Source organism: Pholis gunnellus (genome assembly GCF_910591455.1).
Source record: "Pholis gunnellus genome assembly, chromosome: 5".
Lineage (NCBI taxonomy): Eukaryota > Metazoa > Chordata > Actinopteri > Perciformes > Pholidae > Pholis > Pholis gunnellus.
Window position 1 is genome coordinate 825782 of NC_136531.1, and position 12054 is coordinate 837835.

At 44.1% G+C, this 12054-nt stretch overlaps 2 protein-coding genes across 2 annotated transcripts in view; both read left to right on the top strand.

The window, feature by feature from the left end:
* Positions 1-12054, top strand: part of LOC306696203 (extracellular serine/threonine protein kinase FAM20C-like) — a gene marked incomplete at both ends in the record, with an annotated part of 43434 nt that overhangs the window by 17322 nt on the left and 14058 nt on the right. The window lies entirely within an intron of this gene.
* Positions 1-12054, top strand: part of dnhd1 (dynein heavy chain domain 1) — a gene marked incomplete at both ends in the record, with an annotated part of 30109 nt that overhangs the window by 6492 nt on the left and 11563 nt on the right. Inside the window, 18 exons of the mRNA XM_079159745.1 lie at positions 86-211; positions 338-614; positions 819-946; positions 1182-1380; positions 2332-2417; positions 2570-2801; positions 3403-3528; positions 3645-3742; positions 3836-6947; positions 7045-7159; positions 7305-7464; positions 7560-7842; positions 7925-9347; positions 10077-10173; positions 10933-11065; positions 11161-11335; positions 11605-11707; positions 11876-12004. Coding sequence (XP_079015871.1) covers positions 86-211; positions 338-614; positions 819-946; positions 1182-1380; positions 2332-2417; positions 2570-2801; positions 3403-3528; positions 3645-3742; positions 3836-6947; positions 7045-7159; positions 7305-7464; positions 7560-7842; positions 7925-9347; positions 10077-10173; positions 10933-11065; positions 11161-11335; positions 11605-11707; positions 11876-12004 — 7002 coding nt within the window. The remainder of the gene's footprint in view (positions 1-85; positions 212-337; positions 615-818; positions 947-1181; positions 1381-2331; positions 2418-2569; positions 2802-3402; positions 3529-3644; positions 3743-3835; positions 6948-7044; positions 7160-7304; positions 7465-7559; positions 7843-7924; positions 9348-10076; positions 10174-10932; positions 11066-11160; positions 11336-11604; positions 11708-11875; positions 12005-12054) is intronic.

A 12054-nucleotide genomic window follows, 5' to 3' on the forward strand; every position in this document is an offset into this window, starting at 1 on the left:
TTGGGCCAAAGAGCCGGGACATACATTTTATTGCCCATCACCAATTTAAACCATGCTAAATGCTAAATGTGTCTCATCATTTCAGGTGAGGGAGTGTAAGAAATCGTTGTCCGACACGCAGAAACGTTTGGACTACATTCACTCCCTCCAGGACGCGGTTTGCATGAGCTGCAGGAAGATGACTGAGCAGGAGGTGACTTTGGAAGAAAAGGTTTGCGAGCATAAAGGAGAAACCGATGCTCCTTATTGACCACATTTCCTGCAACGTTTCAGTGGTTTGACCACCACCATTCCTTTCCTCCACTACAGTGTGTGTGCTTCTCTGTTTTATATTTAGATGCTGGCCGCGTGGAATTGCTTTATTTCCGTCTTGAATCAAGCAGAAAGCGTCGTGTGCAGCCGTCTTCCCTCAGCGGCTAACGCGTTGGAGACGATGTTCTCACTTTTGGCCCGTGACCTTAAAGGTTTGGTCTCTAAAGCGACATCTGGACCCTTCCTCGACCCGACCCAGAACGCAAAAGACATGGTGTCCGAACTGAACCACGTGTGTATACATGTGCACGTTCTCATTGCAAAGCTGGAACAACTTAGTAACGACTGTCAAAACCTACACGGTGAGATCGATTACGCATGTACACGATTTCCAGAAAAGGATCTTTTTTAACTTGTACTTTAAGCTTTGACCACTGCTAGACGGAATAAAAAAAAGAAAACGGCCTTACCCATTGTGGTCTTATAACAAGCATGGAATATTCAGTTGAAGTATTTACAAGAATCCCAATCTCACGAGACCGTTATATTTCATTGCCTCCCATTAGAACGTCCGATGGATTTGACCGTTTTGACAACAGACGCTCAGACGGTCAAAGCCCGCTTTGAGTTGTGGGAGCTGACAGCTGAGTACACAACATGGATGGACGAATGGAAACAGCTGCTGTTCAGTGAGGTAACAAGTCAAGTCAACCTCTCTCTTATTGACAAGGTGGTGAAATATCTTTGGCAAGGAAATCAGTATTTATATGAACTCATATCTGTTTACTAGATCTTGAATTTGATCTCTCTTCTTTTTCTTTGGAGAGAACTCTTTGGGCAGCACAGGCCATCTCTTAAAAAACAAACAGAGATGCTAAGCTTATAAGTCGATGTGAGAACAACAACTCTCTATTTATTTTATCTGTCAGGTTGTGGTGTCACAAGCTCAAGGGAATATTTCCAAGTGGAAGGAGCAAGCTCTATCTCTAACAAGTATCATACCTACCCATGATGCAGTGCTGCAGGAGGCTTTAGGAGTCCTGGAAAGCTTCAGCTGTCAGGTTGCTGTCTTGGCTAAGCTGCAGAGCCCGACACTCAAACACAGACACTGGAAAGCCATTTTCGAAGGTCAGACTCTTTGCCCGTATTGTAACCAGGTTGTTCTCAATTAGTCTTTTTACTAATACCTGTGATAACTAATGCACTCTTAATCTAATATAACGAGGTGGAAACCTCTGGTTCTGAAGTGTCTTAAAACCTGCATTCTCTCTAGTGTCCACCAGGGGGCGACTCCTCTGGTTGTATAGAAGTCTATGAGAAAATGACTCTACTTCTCTCTTGATTTATTACCTCAGTAAACATTGTAAACATGAGTTTATGGTCTCAATCTCTAGTTTCAAGTCTTCTTCAATACAGCATGATGTTCATTTAGTAAATGATGGTCCATTTAGAGTCAAACAGACCATAAAGCAGGGGATGCTTTAGGGGCGGGGCTACACAGTGATTGACAGGTCTCTACCAGAGACGTATACGGCGTCTCTACGTCTCTACGACCAAAATGCCGGACTCGAGGCCTCAAACCGCCAGTCCGTAAACCAATGGGTGACGTCACTGCGACTATGTCCACTTCTTATACAAAGAGTATTTATACAACCCTCGTAATTGTGAGCCAGGACGTGCAGGGTTGCCTCTAAGGACATCAGATGTAGAATAAAGAAGGACAAAGTTTGCGTAGGGAGGACGGCCCAAACAAACGTATGACTTTCACCGAGGAGACCGCTGTTAATGTCTCGTGTGAAACCAGAAGTCAACGTTGACTTATGTTACCTTACTTTCGTTACATAACTTGCGCTTCTAATGCCACATATGTAAGTTGCGTAACATAAACTACAATTGTTTCATAGCCGAAATAGTTCCTTCACTGCAGGCCCACTGATCGCTGGTGTTGCCGAACATTTGTCGGAAAACAAAAAATGGGAAATAACTTTTTGCAGGATATCATACGAGGACACATTGATTGGAACACTTTCATCTAACCACAGCATATCTAAAATAATCAAAATGCATTCCATCTGACAGACATGGGTCAGCTGTATGTCCCAGAGACGAAGGTGACTGTTGCTCAACTGATGTCTCAACAACTTGACCAGAAACTTATCACCAAGGTGAGAGCAGGATAGATGTTACACATTGGGCATTATGTGTAACATTATGACAGGAAATAATATATACAGTATACCTGTTGTTGAAAACAGGCTCAGTAAACAACAGTCTATCCTGATAGGCCACTAACACTGTTACTTGATTCATTTTGCAGGTATGCAGGGATGCACAGGTGGAGTGCAACATGGAGCAGACCTTCCAGAAGCTTCGACAGGGATGGAAAGTCAGAATCTTCCAGCTGGATGAATTCTCTCTGCCTGTTTGGCAGACTGGAGAGCCACAACATGGCTTAACGGAGACGGAGAAGCCTAAGGAGGGCACAGCCTCAAATCTCCAAACTGCCCGACAACACTCCTTCAACGATGCAAGATCAATCATCATCATCGGTGAGACTGAATAACAAACTAGCAAATTAACAATTTAGATGAGTAAGCAGGCTCCATCGCTAGAGGAAAATATGTACAAGCAACATTCTTCTAACAAGTCGCTTTGCGTTGACTCCATGCGGCAACCTCTGGTTCTGCCGAGTGAAGTCACTGCTTCATGTGTTAAAGCTGCATTCTCTCTAGTGTCCACCAGGGGGCGACTCCTCTGGTTGTATAGAAGTCTATGAGAAAATGACTCTACTTCTCTCTTGATTTATTACCTCAGTAAACATTGTAAACATGAGTTTATGGTCTCAATCTCTAGTTTCAAGTCTTCTTCAATACAGCATGATGTTCATTTAGTAAATGATGGTCCATTTAGAGTCACACAGACCATAAAGCAGGGGATGCTTTAGGGGCGGGGCTACACAGTGATTGACAGGTCTCTACCAGAGACGTATACGGCGTCTCTACGTCACTCCTCCTCAGTCCAAATATGGTCACTTCCTGTTCACTGTCTGCAGTGATTTCAAGGCTTCAAAACGGCAGTCCACAAACCAATGAGTGACGTCACAATGACTACGTCCACCTCTTATATACAGTCTATGATTTTCTCACTCAGGTCTGGAAATACACTTTGCTGACATAGAGAGCGATTTGATGGCTCTTTCCACCATGATGACGTCCCCACACAGTTTTGAGTTCAGGCCACAGATGGAAGACTGGATGCAATCACTGCAAGATCTCGGTAAGGTGGATATATTTAACAATAAGAAACAAAGAAGATTAAGAAAATTAACCGAAGAAAGTGCAGAAAAGTTATTTATGTTGATTTGCCTTTTTTGCGTTCCCTTTTATTAACAGGGAAGCTACTATTTTTATTTGAAAGATACCAGAAAATGTGGGCCTTCCTGACCAAGATGTTCCATGACACATGCTTTAGTGGTCAGAGAGTGGATATGGTATGTCCCCTCTGTGTTGCTATGAAACTGGTATATTTGTATACATACGTCAGATAAATGTAGATTTGTTTTTTCTTCCTCTTTTTTTCATAGCTGGAGCGATTCCAACCAGTTGACGAGACATTTAAGGAAATTATGCTTTCTGTATCAAGTGACCGTCATGTGTTGAACTTTGTTCATTCCAAGAAGACAAATGACAGATTCCACGGTGATAGCCTTCGCCAGATTCTAATCGATAGCCTGTCTACAATGGAGGCCATTTCCAACCAGATGGTGGACCTCCTGGAGACCCTCTGTGAACAATTTCCAAGACTCTGGTTTTTGAGTAAAAGGGAAGTGATTCAACTACTCTCCTTTCACCCAACGCCTTTCACACTGCAACACTTTGTGCGCAAATGCTTTAAAGGGATACGTTGGCTTGAAGTTGATTGTAAAACGCCGTCTAATGTAAGAGGTGTGAAGAGCTGTGGGGCTACATCTCAAAGCCACAGACAGATGAAGGTGCTGGGGGCTTTTGGCGGCCTCCAGGAGCACATTACCTTTACGTCTCCTTTGGAACCAAATCTCAATGCCTTGGCTTGGCTTTCTGTCTTTGAGAAACAGCTAAAATTGACCATGGTACAACACATGAAACAATGTGCTATTGTGCGAAACGAGCTTGAACCATCCTGTCCAGATTTGGCATGCGATAAGGAAGTTGGAGACATCCTGTTCCACCTTGAAATGAGGAAGATTGTATCACCTGTGCTGGATCTGCTGTCTGAACATCCTCTTCAGTGTCTGCTGGTGGCTGAGGAGACAGTTTGGTGCAAGGCTGTCCTACAAGCTTTCCAAGAATCAAACCCAGTGAAGTTGAACAACATAAAAGCATACAACTTTGCTAAACTGAAAACCCTTGGCCGTTGCATAAGGGATGGAGACACAGGGACTAAACATGAATCTGTGGTTTCTAAGTATACAATGATGTGTCTTCGTGCTTTAGTGCAACTAACGATGAAGCATGCACAGCAGCTGTCTCGACTCATGGAGGTGCAATGTGTGCTGGAGTCGTCTTTTGAGTGGCTCAGTTTGATGAAGTACTATATAAACTCAGACGATTGGAGTGCGGAGGGCATTGATGATCCAACATGTCACGTGGAGGTTTTGGGCCATCGACTCCAATATGATCACGAGTATTTTGGTCCAGAAGATTGGGTGATGGTGCATACTTCGTCCACAGATCGGGCGATACTGGGGATTCTCCTGGCTCTGACAAGCTACAGGTGTGGGTTTGTGAGTGGACCCTGCATGTCTGGAAAGAAAACGACTGTGGTCCAGTTAGGGAAAGCGTTAGGGCGTCAGGTTGTCGATCTGCAATGTTGTCCATACACGAGAGCTGGTGTTGTTCAGCGAATGCTGTTGGGCGCCCTCCAGACTGGAGCATGGCTTCTGCTGGACTCTGTGGACTTACTAACACAAGGGGTCCTATCATTAGTGGGGCAGTATCTAGTAGACATCAACCAATCCTTTTCTAAATTAACAAGAGGGGTCACAGGTTGCAAAACATTTTTTGATTCAGAACTCCACATGGTACTTGCAGGTAAAAGTGTTTCTACCAGGCTAAGCTACGGATGTATTCTTATCTCATCGAAGGGTAATACGTCTGAGGTTCCAGAGAGTCTGCGATGTGCCACCAGACCCATTGCGTTAACCCATCCAGATTACAGGATCATTGCAGAAGTAATGCTGACTTCCATTGGTTTCTCAGAGGCCACGTCTTTGAGTCGACGTCTGGTAGCCTTCATTGACCTGGCCAAGGATTCTCTCTGTCTACCTGATTTCCTCTCTGACTACCAGAGCTGCTACCTTGTTGTCTTGCAAAAGATCATCTCCGCCTCTGAAATACACTTACAACAAAGTGTAAGGGAACGAGAAATTTCAGTCGAGGCTAAAGGTGCGGTCGCAGAACAAGCTGATCTTGCGCTTTCACAATGTGTGGATGCCAGAGTTGTTGAAAAGGATAGAAAAGAAACTGAAAAGCCTTCCAGGTATCGCCGTTCTCACTTGTCAATTGTCCAGGGATTAATGGAGGAGACGGCTATCGTCAAAGCCATTCTTTCTGTCTTCTTACCTGTTCTTTATGAGCACAAGAAAGCCTCACAGTTCTACGTCGTTTTCAAGGACACATTCCCTATAGCTTGCCAGTTTCCTCTTTTCCAGCAGTACATTGAAGAAGAAGAAAATATTCAACTGAAACATGCAGTTACAGAGGAATTGCAAAGGAAAAGGTTTCACTCTGATGCCGAACTAATTGGCAGTGCTCTTACACTCTATCAGACCATGAAATCCTCTCGGGCAGTTATGCTTCTGGGCCCCTCAGGTAGTGGAAAGACAACCTGTTACTGTGTTCTCGCTGGAGCCCTCAATCATCTGGTTTCCAAGGCAGTGGAAAATCCGTTTGAAAATGACAATATCACTGAAGGAGATACCCGACAGGCAGATCCACAGACACCTGCTTCGACTTGGAGCTCTGTCCAAACTGTGGTCTTATTTCCTAACGCCATGTCCCACGAAGAGGTGTTTGGCTGCTTCTGTGAAAAGAGAGGATGGCAGGACGGAGCTGTTGCAAAGGTGCTGAGAGATTCAGAACGACGTGAACCGACAAGTTCTACAATCTGCAACAAAAAGAAGAATAGCGATCATACAGCTGTGAAATGGCTGGTAATGGATGGGAATCCTGTTGGGCAGCCGGGCTGGTTGGATTACTTGAGTACAATGTGCAGTCCTGAGGACCCATTTCTGTGCCTATCATCGGGTGAAACACTGCCATCCCAATCACACCTAAAGCTACTGATGGAGGTCACTGACCTACGTGATGCCAGTCCCTCTATAGTGACCCGTTGCGGCCTTGTTAACCTCACAGCTACGGATCTATGGAAGGCTGCGTGGAAGAGTGAACTGGATGCCCTCTTGTTTGAAGACAAACTGGATCAAGGAACCTTGAAAATGTGGAATCGTCTGGCTGAAGATCTTTTCTCCAGCACGCTTAGTTTGCTCAGGAAAAAGGCTTTAATCTCCGCAGTCCACAAGGAAGGAGATTCTCTTGGAAGCGTCGCGTACGGACTGCAAGAAATCACGTCATTTGTTCGGATCCTACGTGCTCTCCTACTGTATTTTGGGAGGGAGGTGGAAAAAGCTGAGCCGATACCACAAAAGGACAAAAGAGGTATAACCAGAATGCATGAACATACTGTTTAACCTCGTAAACATACAGACTAGTGAAAGTAGTAGCCTAAGTTTGTTAATATTCATTCTCCCACCAGATATACTTCTACACAGAACATCAGACACAGATCCCCACAGTAAACAAGACCTGATGGCCAGGAACCTTTTTCTGGTGGCTTATATTTGGGGATTTAGTGGACATCTGCATCCTCGGTAAGATCATCACCGTCTTTATAGAACTTCTTTTATAGTCACATTTATTCAGTTATTGCTCTAATCTTTTTATAACTTGACAAAAAGCCCCCAAAATGAATATCAGTCACCAATTTTCTTCTTGTGTTTTATGTTTGTACTCCAGCCACCGGCCACAGTTCGACTTACTAGCCCGTCAGGTGCTGTTTACTTGCCGGTACAAAATTGTGGTTCCTGATGAAGAGAGTGTGTTTGAACACTTTTTAAACATCGATAGCAAGACATGCATCAAGAACACACTGCTGACAACTTCCATCACTCCCAAGGTTTGTCGTGAGCATAGTGAACGTACATGTAGTCCTCACTGCATTTTAAACATTTTAACCAACTAACTTTAAGTGTCTTAAATCTATTCATGTAGTATGGGAGATATGCCTATCTCCTGAAGCTCATGTTGGAGGCCAAACAACCAGTGTTGCTCGTAGGAGAGCCCGCTTCTGGAAAAACCACTCTGTGCAAAGCTTTGCTGCGTTTTGACAAGCCACACATTAACCTACCAGCCAGTCCACTCCTGAGCTCCAGAGACCTGCGCACTATTCTGACTAACATCAGCTGCAAGAACAACCGTGAGGTTACTCTGGGCCTCATGACAAAACAGCCGGGACTGCTTCTTTTTGTGGATGATTTGCATGAAGCCCCCTGTGGTAAGTAGGAAAATGTATCTTCGGTTATGATTTTGAACTGTGTGAAGCTTTACGAGATAAATGTTTCGTTCCCGTTTAATAGATCTCTTTGGGAAGACGTCAACAGCTCTAGAGATGCTACGACAGAGTATTTTAATGGGACAGATTCTAACATTTGATGCCGACCACTTCAAGTCGTTGAGTGCTGGATCTGTCAGCTACATGGCTACCTGCTGTGTCTTTGGATCTGGCAATCGCCACAGTAACGTGATGTCCTCCAGGCTCTCACGCCTGTTCTCCATCTTCGTGCTGCCCAGCTTATCCATGGACGTTATACTGTCCATCCATTCTCCTCGGCTAAAATTCTGGCTCAAAGACACGGCGCTGAATCAGAGCGGTGAGGATATGCCGTGCCGCATCATCACTGCTACTGAACATCTCTATCGAGCAGTACGCGACCAGTTCCAGCCTACTGTGCAGAGGCCCCAGCTCATATTCTCCCATCATGACCTTCAGAAGGTGTTTAGGGGGATGTGCTTGTGGCAGCCGGACATCCCAAACACGGGGATCGTGCAGGACGAGGATAATTCACTGCCAGGCTTTCCTCCTGCATCCGTCCTCAAAGTAGCACGTCTCTGGATGCACGAGTGCACGCGTACCTTCAGTGACAGGTTATGCTCAGAGGACGAAAAAAAAACTCTTGTGTCCTTAGTAGCGGAGACGGCAACGGCACACTTTGGAAAAACTCAGGAAGTTAGTCAGAGTCTAGATCCACTAAATCTGTCTCAAGAGCCAAAACCAGCTATCCGGTCAGACCTGGAGAAAGGCCACACATCGACTGAACCTTCGCTTCTGTCTGAAAACATTTGCTCAGAGGTAAGCCTAAAAACTCATCCTCTGCAACCCCAGATTCTTCAGCACATGGAGGACGTCGTGGCTGAGCTTCTATACGGTCCTGAGCTCTCTGAGGCCCCAATGAATCAACAACACGATTTTAAACGCAGCGTTTCTTATCAGGGCAGAGACCTGGATGTTCTGCTGCAGGATCTGTGTGCACTCATGGACAGAAAAGAGGAAGACAAAGGACAGAAAGTTGATGACTTCAAGATTACAGACAGATGCGTTGTCCACAGACAGAGAGTACGTCAGCTGCTGCGTATCCTCAGGGCGCTGCTCATACCTGGAGGTCACGGAGTGCTGATTGGCTCAGACAGAGACACAGGCCGTAAAACCACCGTGCGTTTAGCTGCCTATCTCACGGGCTACCAGTTGATGGAGGTGCACCCTGGCAACGAGAACAAGCTGCGTGACATCCTGAAAGAAGCCAGGAATCAAACTAGAGTGGATGGAGTTAATGTCATCGTACTGGCCCATGAAGGAATCAGCCCGTCCGTCAGAGAAGAGCTGTTGGTGGCGATGGCTCACACAACATACCCAGGACTCTACACAGATGAGGAGCTGAGAGATCTGATTTCCAGAGTGAAAATGTCCAGAAGATACCTGATGGACAATTGGATGTTTGAGAAGTAAGAGGACTAATTAATTAATTAATAATCCCTAATTAATCTGTGTTTATACCCAATTTATAGACAACTGGTTGTCATTCTATAGTTGAAGCTTTAATAAAAATATATATATTAGGTTAGGTTCCTTTGCCTCATTTGCAAGATTCCACTGCGCCAACAACCAATCAGTGCCCAGGATTCGGTTACTGCATTCCCTGTTTCTGGACTCATATGTTTTCAGAAACATATTTTTGTTTCTGTTTAGCTTTAAAATGAGAAAGCCAAAAACAACCAAAAACAACGATTTCATTTTACAGCTGAACAGAAACTACAATATATTTCTGATAACGTTTGAGGCCAGAAATAAGGAATGCAGTAACAGAATCATGGTTCATAATTGATCAGCACTGCCTAGTTTGACAGTTGAATTAAAGTACACAGCTTCACCAGCAGTGATTTGAGACTCCTCAGCTCTGATTGGCTGTTTTGAGCATGGTGGAATCTCTCAGATGCACATTAGAGCACTAAAAGGAGGCAACGGTGATGATTTATTCAGATTATCTGTATCATGTACTGCTCTCCGGATGTGGTGACCGTTTGAACAAAATGAAAAAAAAAGAAGCCCTTAATCTCCACATTAATTTATACTGTAGTAGTGATGTAACCGCATCTACAAGAATGGGCTTCTAGGAAAAGTTAATCGTCATAATTATAAATCACTCTCATTCTGTTTCTTTTTTCTTTTTAAAGGTGCTTGAGCCAAATTCACAGAAATGTGCATGTGTTCCTGTTGCTTCCCTTCACCCCGACACACAGCAGTGACACGCCTGGACTCCATGGATGGAATGTAAATATGTATTCTCTTTGAATTACTACACCTGTGTATCTGTGTTCAATAGGGAGGATCATAAAACGTATGGTTTTGGATCGTATTACGTTTTTGACTCACTCGGATCAGCACAAAACAAAAAAAGGGATTTTTTTTGTGCCCATCATCGTCGATACTTATCGGCTGAACTTATTGTTTTGTATTGTTGTAGCAGCAGCTGGTCTACAACGCTCCAGACAGACTTAGCGGTGCTGCTAACGTTACTAGCTCTGCATTATTGATTTGTTCCCAATGTAACATTATCAGAGAATCGGTGACTAGGAGCATTAATGAGCTCCTGATCGCATATTTTTAATGAATATAAGCAGATGCCGATCGCCAGTAACATTTAATTTCTCACATTAGCCCCGCCCTAAAGCATCCCCTGCTTTATGGTCTGTTTGACTCTAAATGGACCATCATGTACTAAATGAACATCATGCTGTATTGAAGAAGACTTGAAACTAGAGATTGAGACCATAAACTCATGTTTACAATGTTTACTGAGGTAATAAATCAAGAGAGAAGTAGAGTCATTTTCTCATAGACTTCTATACAACCAGAGGAGTCGCCCCCTGGTGGACACTAGAGAGAATGCAGCTTTAACACACGAAGCTTTGACTTCACTCTGCAGAAACGGAGGTTGCCGCCTGTTTGTGTCATTAAATGTGTGAAATTTCTAATGTAATTTCAACAGTGGACATAAATGGATGACTTTGTTTGTCCTTTGTGATCAAGGCTCAACTGACCAAGGCCCTGAGCCTTAGTAGCTGTGTGGACGTTTACCAGCCTTGGTCCAACCAGTCTTTAGTGGAAGTTGTTTCTCAATGCCTCAAAACCAGTTCCCACAAAAGCGAGTCACACCACCAACGTAAGTTTGTACTCACTTTGTTTTTACCAGTCTGTGTACTGGTGGTGTTATATCCCCGCTATGTCCTGTTTCTCTTTGTCTAGTGGAGGGAGGAGACTCAGAGGCCAGCCTGTCTGTGGCCATGGCATTAATCCACCAATCTGCATGTCGGTATGCTTCTGTTCTTCTAAGAGCTCGGCCCTTCAGCCCTCAGACTTACATTGAGTTCATTGCCAACTTTGATTACCTCTTCAACCATCTGCACAATCAGCAGCAGAGCGAAGCCAACAGGTAAAGTCTTCCTTAATGATTGTTCTACCGTCACTTAGCTTCATCATGATGAAGTGACCTTACACACTGTACATACAAGAAATAAAGAACCATTAAGGTACGATGAAGACGATCATGCAATCCAACAACAATTCATATTCATAGAAAGGTTGCATTTGTTTGCAGAGCTGTTTGATTGGGTTGCATCAGACTGTCCAGGTTTACATATATAGTTTCTGCTGTTGTGTCTTTTTTAAAACACTGGTGTAACTATTGTGTATTTTTTTCAGAGTTGCCACTGTTCTGTCTCATTGGGAGGCCCTGAACAGCACGGCCGTGCAGTGCAGACAACACTTCATCAGACAGCAGGAGATGGTTGCTGAGACTCAGCAGGTGATGTACAGTTCAAGTCGGATCAATATTCTGTTTAGCCTGCAGCAGGTTTCGACTGTCTTTTTTCTGTGCAACTCACTTTTAAAGAAGAGACCTGTGTTAAAGTAACCCTGCCTCAATTAATATTTGCAATATGTGAAAATAAATAGAATGTTCTGCATCCTGCAGCGCCAGAAAGATCTCCTCAAAGAGGCAGATGATCAGAGGAAACTGCTGGAGGAGGCTCAGGAGAAATGTGTGGTAGAGGAGAACGAGCTGCATCGCCTGGAGGAGCAGATTAATCATGCTCAGAAACAGGTCAACAGATGTTTTATTAACATCCCAAAATCAAATAAGTAACATAATAT